Below are 16,182 nucleotides of genomic sequence, written 5' to 3' on the forward strand. Positions count from 1 at the left end.
GGGTACTTTTTCCACCACTGGTTACACATGGTCTGCGGCTGTGAGGCCGGTTGGACGTACTGCCAAATTCTCTAAAACGACGTTGAAGGTAGCTTAAGGTAGGGAAATTAACATTCAATTCTCTGCCAACAGCTCTGGTGGACATTCTTGCAGGCAGCATGCCAATTGCACGCTCCCTCAAAACTTGAGACATCTGTGGCATTGTGTTATGTGACAAACTGCTCATTTTAAAGTGGCCTTTTATTCTCCCCAGCACAAGGTGGACCTGTGTAATGGTCATGCTGTTTAAGCAGCTTCTTGATATGCCACACCTGTCAGTTGAATGGATTATCTTTGCAAAGGAGAAATGGTCAAAAAACGTGTGCACAAAATTTGAGATTACATTTTATTTCATAAACATGGGACCAACACTTTACATGTTGCATTTATATTTTTGTTCAGTATGCTATGAGGTTGGAATAYTCCTGTGAAATTGTGAAAAATTATGYTAATCCCCTTTGGGGTAAGAGCTGTTTGTTTTGTGGTGGGAGGGAGTTTTGGCCTGCCACCTAGCCATGGTGGCCCACCCATGGTGTTTTTTTTATTTTACCATTTTTGTTGAAAACAGTCATAGTAAGTTAATTTATACCTTAAGTGGTCCTAAAATTTAAAATCAAAACAGCTAAATTATCCTTGGTATGACATCTTTAAACAATTCCATATGTTAGCTTAGTAGAAACACCAAGAGATAAAAAATTTTTTTTAAAAGAGGCCATACACACCAGTCAGGGTTTGGCAGGAGGAGCAGCTTGGAGTCCTGTCTTCTTCAGTWTCTCCACCAATTAAACAAAGTTAATGCTCCTGTTAAGAACCAGCCTTGGTATGAAAGTCTGTCTGCACTGGGGGTAGCTGTAGACTCCCCTGTCATCTTAAGGGCGTTGAGCCAGTAACCGAAAATTCACTGGTTCGAATCCCAGAGCCAGCAAGGTGGAAAATCTGCCGTTATGTCCTTGAGTAAGGCAGTTAAGCCCAAACCGCAACTGTTCCCCGGTGCCAATGACGTGGACATTTAAGGCAGCCCCCCCCCCCACCTCCTCCCTGTTTCAGCGAGGTTGGGTTAAATGCGGAAAGACACATTTCAGTTGAATGCATTCAGTTGCGCAACTGACTCTTTCCCTTCCTGATCCAAGCAGCCCTGAATACATCCCAGTAGCTGTGTCCACAGGGAATTGTCACTAGATCCTTCAGTAGATCCAGACAGATCYAACAACTGATCAAATCCATGACCTCTCATTTTGATGCACACACTAACAAATGAAGCTTGAGAACCAGAGATACAGCAAATGTCGTTTTCTGAGGAGCTTGTATTCTGTCGACGGTGGATTCCTGGCTCAGATGTCWSATACACTCTAAAAAGAGAAGGTTCCTGGAGTATCCTTTAGGGGTTATTCCAATTGAAACGGTGTGGTAACCCCTATAATGGATCCTCGAAGAACCTTTTGAATAACGTTCTTAGAAGAACCCTTGTTGAACCCCTAWTTTTTAGAGTGTGGCAGGTCTGTCCAGCAGAGGGCATGAGTGGTCTGTCACAGCCAGAGAGAGTGAACATTCTCACAGTGGTCTKTGATGTTCAAGATCAATAGCTCTGGATCATCATTTCTCCCTATTCCGTAACAGCCAGTGAATGCAGAGAGAGAATACAGGTGAAACAAATASAGCCCTCCCAACCTTCACTATAACTTTCTCTGTTTAATGGGACCGTGGCAGGGCCTTCGATGGGTTACAACGAGGTAAGAGGGAGGTCCAGAAAAAAACATCATCATGAACCACCATCATCAACAACTTTAGTTACACTGTCTAAAAACTTATGGAGGACTCTGTCCATAACCTACACCGCCACTTTACTGCTGATGGGGGTGTGGTTTATACACACCTCCCCTCACGTTACAGGCTCACTGAAGAGATTCAATTAAGCTGCCCGGGTTTTTAAAATTTAACTAGGCAAGTCAGTTAAGAACAAATTCTTATTTACAATGACGGCCTACKCTGGCCAAACCTGGACAGCGCTGGGCCAATTGTGCGCCGCCCTATGGGACTCCCAATCACAGCCAGATGTGATGCAGCCTGGATTCGAACCAGGGACTACAGTGACGCCTATTGTACTGAGATGCAGTGCCTTAGACAACTGCGCCGCTCGGGTGAAAAGGGATTGCAGTGGGAAAGTTAATTTAGCATGGCCTGGTGTCCTCGGATTGGGGGAGTTTGTACATTTTAGTCCATTCCGTTGGTCGTTAAGTGAAATCTCCACCCACTCACGGCACCGGACCATGCAAAACGAACTTTCCCATTCATTTTATGCTGTATTCATAGCCAAGTGTTTCAAGCTGACCACCTCTGTCCCAGTTTCCCAAGAACTCCAAGGTAACCTGCCTAAATGATTATCATCCTGTAGCACTCAGATATGTAATTATGAAGTGCTTTGAAAGGCTGGTCATGACACACATCATCATCCCAGACACCCTGGACCCACTTSAATTCGCATACCACTGCAACAGATCCAACAGATACTGCCCTCTCCCACCTGGACAAGAGGGGAAATAACTATGTGAGAATGCTGTTCATAGACTTCAGCTCAGCGTTCAACATCATAGTCCCCTCCAAGCTCATCACCAAGCTCGGGACCCTGAGACTGAACACCTCCCTCTGCAACTGGATCCTAGACTTTCTGACGGGCTAGCCCCAAGTGGGGAGGGTAGGCAACATCAACTCTGCCACACTGACTCTCAACACGAGGGCCCTTCAGGGSTGCGTGTTTCGTCCCCTCCTATACTCCCTGTTCACCCACGACTGCGTGGCCACACAKGACTCCAACACCATCATAAAGTTTGCTGATGGGACAATGGTGGTAGGCCTGATCACCGATGGCGAGGAGGTCAGAGGCTTGGCAGTSTGGTGCCTGGACAACAACCTCAACGTCAATAAGACCAAGGAGCTGATCATGAACTACAGAAGAAAGAGGGGAGAGCACGCCTCATTTACATCGACAGGGCTGTAGTGGAGCAGGTTGAGCTTCAAGTTCCTTGGCATCCYCATCACTAAGGACCTAACATGGTCCACACACACCTGCACAGTCGTGAAGAGGGCATGACCTCGCCTCTTCCCCCTCAGGAGGCTGAAAAGATTTGGTATGGGCCCTCAGATCCTCAAAATGTTCCACAGCTGCACCATCGAGAGCATCTTGACTGGCTGCATTATCACTTCGTATGGCAAATGCGCCGTTCCGGACCGCAAACCACTACAGAGGATGGTGCGGACGGCCCAGTACATCACAGGGGCTGAGCTCCCTGCAGGACTTCTATTTCAGGCGGTATCAGAGGAAGTCACGAATAATTTACAAAGACCTCAGCCACCCAAGGCATAGATGTCCGGCAAACGGTACCCGAGCAACAGCTCTCGGACCAACAGGCTCCGAGGCAGCTTCTACCCCCAAGCCATAAAACTGCTAAATAGCCATAAGACTGCTAAATAGTTAAATGGTTACACAGATTATCTGCATTGACCCTAAATTTCACTGACTATGCACACTCAGAAGGCTATATGCACACACTATACACACACTCACATACACTGCATATGCACATACAAACACACACACACACACACACACATAACATACACACGCATACTGACACAACACACACACACACAGTACCCTGCCCTGAACCTTAGTCACTATTCTAGCCGGCACCTTAGACTGCTACACCGCCACTGCTAAATCGTGGACGCCAAAAAACATATATATATATATTGTTTATGATGTATGCTCCAAGAAGACCCCATTTGCTGTCCCCCTGGCGGAAGACCCCACCCCCTCTGCAAGAATACCTCATCTCCCGTTAACTCCCCCGCTGCTGAAAAAGAAACAAGGAAGGAAACACTGCCTCTATGATGGAGAATAAATAGTGCTTGTGAAATACCAACTTTGGCCTTATGGTTAGAGGAGGTGTCCCATTCATAGGGCCCATTCAATCTGGCCCGRAAGGTGGTTTATGTGCGGCCCTCTGGACCTCGGTGAAGACCGAATGCAGCCTGCGGGGGAAAATGAGTTTGACTCCCCTGGGTTAGTGTCTGCCCTGAGATTGGAAGGTTGAGTTCGATCCCCGGCTGAGTCATACCAAAGTCTGTAGAAATGGGACCCAATGCGTCTCAGCTTGGTACTCAGCATTAAGGAGATAGATTGGGGGTAAGGCCCTATGGGTTGTACACAGCTACTTCTTATAGTGAATAGAACCACAACACCTTCAGTGGCTTAATGCTTCTCTCCATGCAGTGGTGGAAAAAGTATGCAATTGCCATACTTGAGTAAAAGTAAAGATACCTTAATAGAAAATGACTCAAGTAAAAGTTAGTCACCCAGTAAAATACTACTTGAGTAAAAGTCTAAAAGTATTTGGTTTTAATGAAACATAAGTATCAAAAGTAKATGTAATTGCTAAAWMATACTTAAGCATCAAAAGTATAAATAATTTCAAATTCCTTATATTAAGCAAAGCAGATTTACATTTTACATTTAAGTCATTTAGCAGACGCTCTTATCCAGAGCGACTTACAAATTGGTGCATTCACCTTATGATATCCATGGCACAATAGATGCACAATTTTCTTTTTCTTTATTTATGGCTAACCAACACACAATATTTGACAAACCAAGCATTTGTGTTTAGTGAGTTTGCCAGATCAGAGGCAGTAGGGATGACAAGGGACGTTCTCTTGTTAAGTGTCTGATTTTCCTGTCCTGATAAGCATTCAAAATGTAACAAGTACTTTTGGGTGTCAGGGAAAATCTATGGGGTAAAAGGTGCATTATTTTCTTTAGAAATGTAGTAAATAGTAAAGTACAGATACCCCAAAAAACGACTGAAGTAGAATTTTAAAGTATTTTAACTTAAGTATTTTAAAGTTTAGACCACTGTCCCCATGTGAGGGGGAACTGTAACGAAGTCAAGTGAAGAGTCTGGAGGCTATTCTAMTACGTATCAGTGAGCCGGCTCATTTGGCTACCAAACGGCTCTTCGTTCAAAATGCTTAAAAATCGACCTAGAACCATGAAAAAAATGCGAAACTACGTTTTTTTTACGCACTGCAAACATCCGCGTGGACCAGATTGATGCGCTCTCCCCACTATTTATTGCTTCTGTAGTGAGGATTCATCCTCTGTAGATAATTATTATGTAACTTATCTGCAGAAAAACTTTGCTTTGAGCTCAAAAAGCAGTAGTAGCAGGGTGCAAATCAGGGAGCCAACTGAATGGCTTTCACCGATGCGATTCGCTTCCCGACGTTCACCAAAAAGATCAGTTCATTCGCGAACGACTCATCATTTCCACGTAGGAGAAACCAGAGCTGCGTCTATAGGATCTGCTTCTGACGAAGCTGGACCAAGAATAAAAACAGAAAASTCAACAAAGAATTGTCTCAGTTTTATTTGACTAGAGCGGATATACATTACAATATGTCCCCACCCTTACCCATGTATTTAGGGTCTACATTGTAGTTGGTATTAACTAGCTTATAAATGACGTTAGCATATTTTACCTAGCTATAAGACGGAGGTAGCGCTGCTATAACCAAAACGAGCATTCTCCCCGGAAGTGGGTGGTGCATGCCAATAGTTTTATGCTAACGTTAGTTACTTAGCTATATAGTAGCAGCAACAGCTGGTTGCTAGTTGATTTTCTTGCCAAGCAAATTGAAAACTGGCCATTACGATACCGGTAATGGTTCGATATGACAAACCGCAACATTCTGGGTAACATTAGCTAGCTAGGTAACGTTAAACACAAAACGTTTGAAGGGCTTAGTTTTGGTGTTTCCTGTGCCCTATGATCTAAATCAGATTTGCTGTCTGGAAATAGGTAAGCGACTGATTGCACTCATGTTTTTCTTTACATTTCGAAATATTTGTAAACTAACTTGACTAACGTTAGCTAGCCTGCAACCTAATGCACGATTTGCATTTTATTTCTAAGGTCCTAACTAACTATCTAGTTGGTTATATGTGTCGTCCAACTAACGTAATCAGATAGCTAACGTTAGTTAGCTACAGTAGCTGCTATCAACATGCATGTTTGCATTAGCAAACAGGCTAGGTAACGTTAGCTAGTTTATGTACTTTAACAATACTCACTTAGCTAAATAGTTAGCTGGCTAACTGAGCTAGTTAGCTACCTAGCTTCGAATCAAATAAAAATATCACACATGCGCCGGATACAACGCGTGTAGACTTAACCGTGAAACGCTTGCCTTGAGCGCTTCCTAACGGTTCTAGCAGTAAAGTTAGTTAAAGCAAAGACACTAGTTACAGTAGGCAACTAAGTTAGTTTGCCAGATCACAAACTATCTTGTGCGTAGTTATAGCTAGCTAAACTGTTTATCACAACAAAAGTAGAACTGTCAATCAGCTGGCTAAACCCGAAAGCGAAATCAAATGCTCGCAAAATGGACATTCCATGATGTGGTGCTATGAAGCTACATGTCCAACGCTGTCTCTCACATTCGTATTATATTATACATCAGTGTCAGTACACTGTATAAATTGTAAACATGGCAAACACGCCATTCATACAGCTACCTATAAATACAAGTAATGTTTTATACATGCTATTTACAGCTAGTTATTATACATGGAACGGTTTTTAGACTGGCCAAAAACCATTACTTGTGTTGATGGCTAGCTGCGTGTTAAAATAAAATTGTATTGATCACATGCAGATGTTATTACGGGTGTAGCGAAATGCTTGTGCATGAATGTGCTGTTTGATTTTTATGAGACAACATGCGAACAATATTTTTCTGCTAAAGGGTTTGAAGGCTTCTTGTTGGGCTTAATGCATACTACCAACTAGTCTCTCAAGCTTTTGCATTCATGTCAGCAGTTTGTACGGCAACATACTGGACCGAGAATAGTGTTCCTTGACCATACATTTGAGTATGCAAATATGGTTTTGCAAACTTCGAGGAATGGCAGCATCCATATCCCATTTGACACTGCAAACCTGGAAAAAGATGTGTATCTTCTATCCATGCAAAAGCCTGGGCTGCATCGCTAGAGCCTACTCTGGCCTAAGACTACTGGCTATGTTGTCATTCCACTCCTAACCCAGTGCTGGCACCAAATTTGGAAAGGCGTGTTAGGAGTGGATTTAGGCTTAGTCAATGGCACACTTCCCATCACCTGTTAAACCAGTGCTTTGGCAATGGCTTGGCTGGAGTAAGGTTTTGCATGTCCTGATTTAATGAGGTTGTTGGTCAACAACATCCTGAGAGTCTAGTCTGGCAGCTGCTGGCCCTTCTCATTCTGCCGGTGACAGCCCGGGGCATAGAGTTTCTCCAGGATAGGACATTGCCTATTTATTTTATTGTCACCTCACACACACAATTTTAACTTTTCCCGTCTGTCTCCCCGTTACTCGTTACTTTTCCTTCACGCATCTCGGGACACTACCCTTTCCTCTACTCTCCCTCCCTCCTCACCTGTTTCCTCTGCTCTCCCTCTCATTTCTTTGTCCCATCTTTTCTTCTCTACCCACTCTCACCCTCCTTCCTCCTCTCCCCTTTCCTTCACTCACCCTATCTCCTCTGCTCTCCCTCTCCTCCACCCACTCTCCTCTGCTCTCCTCTACCAACTCTAACATTCTCTCATCCCTTCTCTCCACTTCTCTGCATCTACCCCTCGCTCACCTCCTTCCTGTGTCTTTGTGTGCTCGGGGAAGGGGGCTGAAGGAGGATGGCGGTGTGGATCCAGGCCCAGCAGTTGCAGGGGGATGCGCTGCACCAGATGCAGTCTCTCTACGGACAGCACTTCCCCATAGAGGTGCGCCACTACCTGGCCCAGTGGATCGAGGGGCAGCTCTGGTGAGTTTACACCACTTTTCTCATGACTTTTATCCCTTTTCCCCTCTTTTATTTATCCAGGTTAGTCTTATTGATCATATTGATGGCTGCAGTCCTAATGCTTGTCTTAACATAGGCTTCTTTTTTTTAATACAAATTGTGGACAAATCATGCACACACTCAAATAGGTGCTTAAATGTCCCACACACAGGTATTTTGCTTGTGCTTGAGACTTGAATTTGCATTGGCCTTGCATAACAAGGGCATGATATGCACTGCTCATGCAGAGTATCATTTTTCATTTGACATTGGATAAGCTTCAGCTGAATGACGCTTTGACTTAGCCACAAAACAGTTGTTGCAAAGTGCACTGACTGAGAAAAGGGTGAAACATGTATTGCATGCGGGTGTGTGCACAAGAGAGGTAGCAATGGCATTTGTTTGTTATTTTTTTTGCTTATTCGTCCACTTGTTRTCTGTAGTCTTGAGTGGGTCTTGACAGTTTTAGTTCACTTCCGAACAGTGGTGAATTTAAGGTTAAACATTACTGTGGGTGTGTGTGTGTGACTGTACAAGAAAAGGAGTCTGTCTTGTATGCACATTAGATTGTTGATGTTACATTATTACATTTTTTTTAAATGGTCTCTTAGGGACCTGGAAACGCAGAGAGAATTTTAGGCTACATGTGTGTGCGTGTTTCTAAGGAATTTAGTCTATTTGACAGGGACAGTAGCACATTTATCATTTTAAGTTTTCACATCAATGTGTATGTGCTGGAATTAACTATGGAGCTAGTTTACATCTGTAGTACTCGTGTGCATGTGAGAAAACAATGTTGTGCGAAATGCACAGCAMGTTACACAGGAAAAAGAGAACCTGTGTGTGTTACTTTGAGAGAGCTGGAGATAAAGGCATGGATAATGAGCATATAAACCCATGTCCCACAACTTAGTACTTCTGACGTTGTCTGTTTGACCCCCTGACCCGGGAAACCCAGGGATTCTGTGGAGCTGGAGAACCCCCAGGATGAGCTGAAGGCCAAGCGTCTGCTGGACAGCCTGGTGCAGGAGCTGCAGAGGAAGGCCGAGCACCAAGTGGGGGAGGACGGCTTCCTGCTCAAGATCAAACTGGGACACTACGCCAGCCAGCTCAAGGTAAGAGACCAACGGGGCCAGAGTGTGCACCCCAAGTAGTAGTGGAACTCTGGTGTAACGCAGCTTGAATTACATGTCTTCTGGTTCTCCAGCACAGGAGAGAAGACTGGATGCCTAATCCCRTCACCCCCACCAAAAAACGGATCTAGAAATATCTTGTAGCATATCGAAGCGAACCTAACATCTCTGTTTTAGGTTGATGCGCCATTGAGCAGGTTCCATAGAAATGCCTGTCTGTAGTTATAACACTCTACCTCTATGGGAGAGACACCTATACTAGTTCGTGTTCAATAAAGGACGCAACATTTCGGCAATGAAAGATGAAAACAAGCTTCTCTAAATGGGCAGGTCTGGGTTTTCTTCCGTTTGGTGCCTAATTAAGGCCCAGCACTGTTACAGCGGGAGGTGGCTAATCRGGCATTGGCTCACACTGAATTTTTGGCACCTTGAAATGAAGCAGAAGATTAGAAAAATTCCAAAGGCGTTTCTCTGTAGCACTCTTTTAACTTCACAACGTGGTAAGAAATGGTCACTGCTTCGAGGGTCAAGTGGCAGTGTTACAAACGCCTGACGCCAACACTGATGTTAGCCCACAAAACCCATTTCAGTTGATTGATCTGATTGATTTAGCCTTTGTTAGAGGATGTATGCAGTACGTTCTCGCTCCCCTGGTGGTGCAGGGCTCCGTATTGGAACAGCAGCCCATGCTACTGGGGTGGTGTCGTGACGACAGTGGCCGTGTCCACTTCGTCATAGTGCAGCTGTTTCTTCGTGTGTGTGTGTGTGTGGGGGAGATTCACAATTAGACAAAAGTCTGTCCTCTTTGATTCCTCCGTCCTCCTCTCCTCTGGAAACCGATAAGTGGTCGAAGAAGGGTGTCAATTCGGTAGTAGGCGAACGGGAGGAGTTTGCTCCCCTTCTCAATTACCTCCTTTAGCGAAGGATACTGAAGCGTATCCTCTGCGGAAGAGTATTGAAATCTTGCGCGTGTGCGCCTTTTTGTTTGTGTCTGCAGCTGTTTCTGTGTGTACACTTGCGCGTGTGTGTGTGTATGACAAATGCATCCTTTCCTTCCTCAGAGCACGTATGACCGCTGTCCTCTTGAGCTGGTGCGCTGCATCAAGCACATCCTTCACTCGGAGCAGAGGCTGGTGCAGGAGGCCACCAACGTGAGACTTACGCACACACAGAGTTTATAGAGCTGAAATGACGCCTATTTTACAAGACAGCAAATCATATCAGTTGTACAAAATGCTTTGTTCTATGACGTCGCTCTCTGTTGAACGGGCCTCTGGCAGCCTTGACTATACTTCATCCTGCCGGAGCTCTGTCATCCAATTGGACGGCTCTCTCACGGCCTCTCTCCCCATTGGCAGGCCGTCGGGAGCGGCGGTGGGGGCGGGACCATGGACAGCCTGTCCCAGAGGCACCAGCAGATCAACCAGACGTTCGAGGAGCTGCGCGTGTCCACGCAGGAGACTGAGAACGAGCTGCGCAAGCTGCAGCACAACCAGGAGTATTTCATCATCCAGTACCAGGAGAACCTACGCATCCAGGGTGAGACGCTGACTGCTTATATTACAGCAGCGCTTCTCAATGCATTCCTGGAGGGATTAACCCACTTGGGCACACTGTAGCAAAACGTTTCGCAACCAAAACAAGCATTTCTTGTTGGACAAGTTCAGGTAGTTCCTCCCCATTTCACTCCATTTTCTTCCATGTTGTGCCTAATGAATACGACCCAGATTCAACTAATCGACCGCGCCTCAGGGCCTTGATGAGCTGAATCATGTTAGAGTGGATCAGCCCTGTTAGTGYTTAGACTAAAAGCCTGCATACACCGTATAGTAGCTCTCCAGGTGGGCGTCTGTAACGGGGAAATTAGATGTATTTACCCATGCCGCCACCACCACCTCCACTTCTCCCTCTCCTTTACTCCATCTTCCTTCAACCTCTCTCCACTCCTCTACTCTTCTTCCTCCATTCATCCATTACCCCCCCACTTCAATCCTCCTCCTTCCCCCTTTCCCTCCTCTCTGTAGCCCAGTTGAGCAGTCTGTCGGCCGTGCCAGCAGAAGAGCGAACCCAGAGGGAGACCACCCTGCAGGCCAAGAGAGCCACCGTGGAGGCTTGGCTCACCAGGGAGGCCAACACACTGCAGAAATACAGACTGGTACGCTACTGAACATACATACACACACACACTGCAGAAACAGACTGGCAGATATACAGTGCATACACAAGCAACACATTCAATACTACTAGGTTGGGGCCAGAAGCATAAACATTTATTGCAATTAAGGGAGTTGGGYAATTAACGGATTTGTAAATTTGATGTTGTATTGATTTCGTTACTACAAATAAGCTGACCTGGTTTAGATGTTAGTAAACCATGCAATTTATTAGGCTACAGATGAAATAAGTTCTGATGGGGCCTCCCGAGTTGCACAGTGCTAAAGGCGTCACTACAGACCTGGGTTCGATCCCGGGCTGTATCACAACCGGCRGTGATCGGGAGTACCATAGGGCGGCGCACAATTTGGCCCAGCYTCGTCCGGGTTAAGGGAGGGTTTGGCCGGGGGGGGCTTTACTTGGCTCATCGCGCTCTAGCGACTCCTTGTGGCGGGCGAGATGCCTGCAGGTTGACCTCTGTGTTTCCTCCGACAGATTGGTGCGGCTGGTTTCCAGGTTAAGCAGGCGATTGTTACGAAGTGCGGTTTGGCGGGTCATGTTTCGGAGGACGCATTGATCAAAATTGGGGAGATAAGGGTGGTAAAATACGAAACATAAATAAAAATCAGTTCTAATGAACTACACAGGGTGGTGGAAGTGCCTGGTTATGAGCTTGATGCTCCTTTCCAATAAATATTGAGGGTCTTATTCTGGTGACATGATCGATGCTTGGCTGCCGTTAGACAAATAAACTCTTCTTGCTCTTATCCATAATAATCTCATGTAGACTAGCCTACCCACACTGTATCTGCCAGCTGTTGGCTAGAGTGAACGTACCAAGACCAGAGTACGCACATTTTTCTATTTAACGCAACAGTTTTTGTGACAAAACTATCGGTAGAGTTGGAAATGCGACGGAACATCACATTTTTATTCGGTACATGAAAACTTAAGCGATAAAGTACATTTTGTGTGCACTTGGTCATCTCGAGCTGACTGTTTTTTAATCCACAAAAAAAACATACCTCTGGTGGGAACATGCACATATTTTCTTTATGCAGATTCTAGAATATTCGCATTGAAAATCTTTTGTGTGTGTGTAGGACCTGGCGGAGAAGCACCAGAAGACTCTGGGCCAGCTGAGGAAGCAGCAGACGCTGATCCTGGATGAGGAGCTGATCCAGTGGAAGAGACGTCAGCAGCTGGCCGGCAACGGGGGACCCACCGAGGGGGGACTGGATGTCTTGCAGTCCTGGTGAGTCCCACAACACACACACACACTCCTAGCTGTCCATTGTAGTCGATGCTGGCGACGCTCCTCTTGGGTTGCGGGGTAGGGGTGCTTTAGCGCTCCTGGCGCTGGTGTGCCAKTTAGTCTCTCTCTCGCCACTCTCCTTTACAAATTGAACACATAAACAGCTTTCCCGTCCCTCACTCTGGTTCTGTTTTTGTGTGTGTGCTCATCGCTGCTTATGTGTGTGTGTGTGTGTTCTTGGGGGCTTGTTCTTGTTTCCCTTTCCAGGTGTGAAAAGCTAGCGGACCTGATCTGGCAGAACCGGCAGCAGATCCGGCGGGCCGAACACCTGACCCAGCAGCTACCGCTGCCTGGCCCAATGGAGGAGCTGCTCACCAAGCTCAACTCTGACATCACCGACATCATCTCCGCTCTCGTCACCAGGTAGGGGTGGGTGGGGTGGTGTGTGTGTGTCTGGGGGGGGGGGGGCGTGTGTTTGTTTTCAGGTTATCCACAATAATGCAAAGAGTACAGGTTTGTTAATGTGCTGATCATGATGTGAGTGTGTATGTGCTTCTTTACTTGTTGCAGAACTGCATGCTCAGGGCAGTATAGGCCAATAGTTCTGTGTGTTTTGTATTTGTAATAATTTGCCTCCAATTCCAGTCTAATGGAACTAATTTTTGTTTATTTAAGAAAATACAAAGTGTTGGTCCAGATTATTTATTATTTATTTATATATATATATATATATTATATATATATATATTATATATATATATATATATATATATATACTGCTCAAAAAAATAAAGGGAACACTTAAACAACACAATGTAACTCAAACTGTCCACTTAGGAAGCAACACTGATTGACAATAACATTTCACATGCTGTTGTGCAAATGGAATAGACAAAAGGTGGAAATTATAGGCAATTAGCAAGACACCCCCAATAAAGGAGTGGTTCTGCAGTGGTGGACCACTTCTCAGTTCCTATGCTTCCTGGCTGATGTTTTGGTCACTTTTGAATGCTGGCGGTGCTTTCACTCTAGTGGTAGCATGAGACGGAGTCTACAACCCACACAAGTGGCTCAGTAGTGCAGCTCATCCAGGATGGCACATCAATGCGAGCTGTGGCAAGAAGGTTTGCTGTGTCTGTCAGCGTAGTGTCCAGAGCATGGAGCGCTACTAGGAGACAGGCCAGTACATCAGGAGACGTGGAGGAGGCCGTAGGAGGGCAACAACCCAGCAGCAGGACCGCTACCTCCGCCTTTGTGCAAGGAGGAGCACTGCCAGAGCCCTGCAAAATGACCTCCAGCAGGTCACAAATGTGCATGTGTCTGCTCAAACGGTCAGAAACCGACTCCATGAGGGTGGGGGTTGTGCTTACAGCCCAACACCGTGCAGGACGTTTGGCATTTGCCAGAGAACACCAAGATTGGCAAATTCGCCACTGGCTCCTGTGCTCTTCACAGATGAAAGCAGGTTCACACTGAGCACATGTGACAGACGTGACAGAGTCTGGAGACGCCGTGGAGAACGTTCTGCTGCCTGCAACATCCTCCAGCATGACCGGTTTGGCGGTGGGTCAGTCATGGTGTGGCATTTCTTTGGGGGGCCGCAAGCCCTCCATGTGCTCGCCAGAGGTAGCCTGACTGCCATTAGGTACCGAGATGAGATCCTCAGACCCCTTGTGAGACCATATGCTGTGCGGTTGGCCCTGGGTTCCTCCTAATGCAAGACAATGCTAGACCTCATGTGGCTGGAGTGTGTCAGCAGTTCCTGCAAGAGGAAGGCATTGATGCTATGGACTGGCCCGCCCGTTCCCCAGACCTGAATCCAATTGAGCACATCTGGGACATCATGTCTCGCTCCATCCACCAACGCCACGTTGCACCACAGACTGTCCAGGAGTTGGCGGATGCTTTAGTCCAGGTCTGGGAGGAGATCCCTCAGGAGACCATCCGCCACCTCATCAGGAGCATGCCCAGGCGTTGTAGGAGGTCATACAGGCACGTGGAGGCCACACACACTACTGAGCCTCATTTGACTTGTTTTAAGGACATTACATCAAAGTTGGATCAGCCTGTAGTGGTTTTCCACTTTAATTTTGAGTGTGACTCCAAATCCAGACCTCCATGGGTTGATAAATTTGATTTCCATTGATAATTTTGGTGTGATTTTGTTGTCCGCACATTCAACTAGTTAAAGAAAAAAGATATTTAATAAGAATATTTCATTCATTCAGATCTAGGACGTGTTATTTTAGTGTTCCCTTATTTTTTTGAGCAGTGTGTGTATATATATATACTGAACAAAAATATAAACGCAACAATTTTCAAAGATTTTACAGAGTTACATTCCATATAAGGAAATCAGTCGATTTAAATAAATGTATTTGTCCCTAATCTATGGATTTCACATGACAGGGAATATAGGTATGAATTTGTTGGTCACATATACCTTAAAAAAAGGAATGGACGTGGATAGGGTTGCAAAGGGTCGGAAACTTTCCATGGGAAGTTGAGCCCTGGAATTTGGGGGATTTTGCTTAAAAATGTTAACAGTGAACCTTTTTTTGTGGGATACAAATMAGGCAATTCTAGGTCTTGTGGCATATTTTTGTTAAACTATCCCCAATTCAATGGAATTGCAACCCTCTGCATGCACAGTGCATTCTTCCATCACATGTACAGCTGATTRTCAAGTTCTTGCACAATAATGAGATGCTATTGAGCCCACACTACTACACTGTCTGAGCCAAGGACTAKATGCTTTGATTACAATACTGGGTGGGGTGAATATATTTTATGACATACATTATTATTTTGTTAACTAGTAAATAGTAGCCTACAGCAAAGTGTTTAAAGTAATTTCTAACTTGTTAACAATTTCTGCTAGTTAGTTTTTGCTACCATGTGAGTTTTATCTTGCTTGAGCCTGCTAACTGAGGAGTGTTAATTCACCTGTTTCCATACATGTTTCATTTTAAAACATTTATCTTACAAAGGAGTTGTTTAATCTAACTATTTATCTGTACATGTATTTTCTTTTACAATTTTTTTTCTAATCTTTACAGGATAATGCCACAGGCTCTATCTGATGGGTGGAGTCATTTCACTGTAACTAATGTAGAAGGGAAAGTTGTGTACATTTGCAAATACTGTGCCAAATCATATGTGAAGAATGCAACAAAGATGCAGAATCATCTGGCCAAGTGCATAATGTTCCCTCAGCGCTCACAACAAGCAAACTCTGACAAAAGTCCCTCTACTTCTATTTGAGGTGAAAATGATGAACCAGACACCTTATCGATGGCAACAGCTCATGGTCCTCCTGGAATCAGAAGTTTTTTTTGACTCAATGGAGGAACGTAGTCAGATGCATACACAGCTCGAGCAAGACATTCAACTGGTTCACCGCTGCTCACAGGCAATGTGTATTGGAAGAGATTTCTGAATGTTCTTCGCCCAGCATACACCCCTCCAACCAGAAATGCTTAATCTACTCATTTGCTGGATGCGGAGTTCAACAGAGTTCAAGTGAAGGTGAAGCAAATCATAGAGAAAGCAATCATCTCTGATGGGTGGTCAAATGTTCGTGGGCAAGGAATAATTAACTACACCTCCACCCCTCAACCAGTATTCTACAAGAGCACAGACACAAGGGACAACAGACACACCGGTCTCTACATTGCAGATGAGCTGAAGGCAGTCATCAATGACCTTGGACCATAGAAGGTATTTGCA

General features: G+C 45.2%; 1 protein-coding gene across 4 annotated transcripts in view; it reads left to right on the forward strand.

Annotated features, from left to right (window-relative positions):
- Window positions 1-5,379: 5,379 nt before the first annotated feature.
- LOC111977867 (signal transducer and activator of transcription 5B) overlaps window positions 5,380-16,182 on the forward strand; it is a 41,114-nt gene continuing 30,311 nt past the window's right edge. For 2 of the 4 annotated variants that reach the window (XM_024007623.2, XM_024007625.2), the window contains exons 1-8: window positions 5,381-5,894; window positions 7,752-7,893; window positions 8,870-9,026; window positions 10,106-10,195; window positions 10,403-10,583; window positions 11,069-11,199; window positions 12,302-12,453; window positions 12,721-12,876. In XM_024007623.2, coding sequence (XP_023863391.1) covers window positions 7,766-7,893; window positions 8,870-9,026; window positions 10,106-10,195; window positions 10,403-10,583; window positions 11,069-11,199; window positions 12,302-12,453; window positions 12,721-12,876 — 995 coding nt within the window. In that variant the 5' untranslated portion in view covers window positions 5,381-5,894; window positions 7,752-7,765. Of the gene's footprint in view, window positions 5,895-7,751; window positions 7,894-8,869; window positions 9,027-10,105; window positions 10,196-10,402; window positions 10,584-11,068; window positions 11,200-12,301; window positions 12,454-12,720; window positions 12,877-16,182 lie in introns of all 4 variants that reach the window. The other 2 variants (XM_024007626.2, XM_024007624.2) reach the window with 2 other exon arrangements.

The sequence above is a fragment of the Salvelinus sp. IW2-2015 genome, linkage group LG18 (genome assembly GCF_002910315.2).
Source record: "Salvelinus sp. IW2-2015 linkage group LG18, ASM291031v2, whole genome shotgun sequence".
NCBI classification, from domain to species: Eukaryota; Metazoa; Chordata; class Actinopteri; order Salmoniformes; family Salmonidae; genus Salvelinus; species Salvelinus sp. IW2-2015.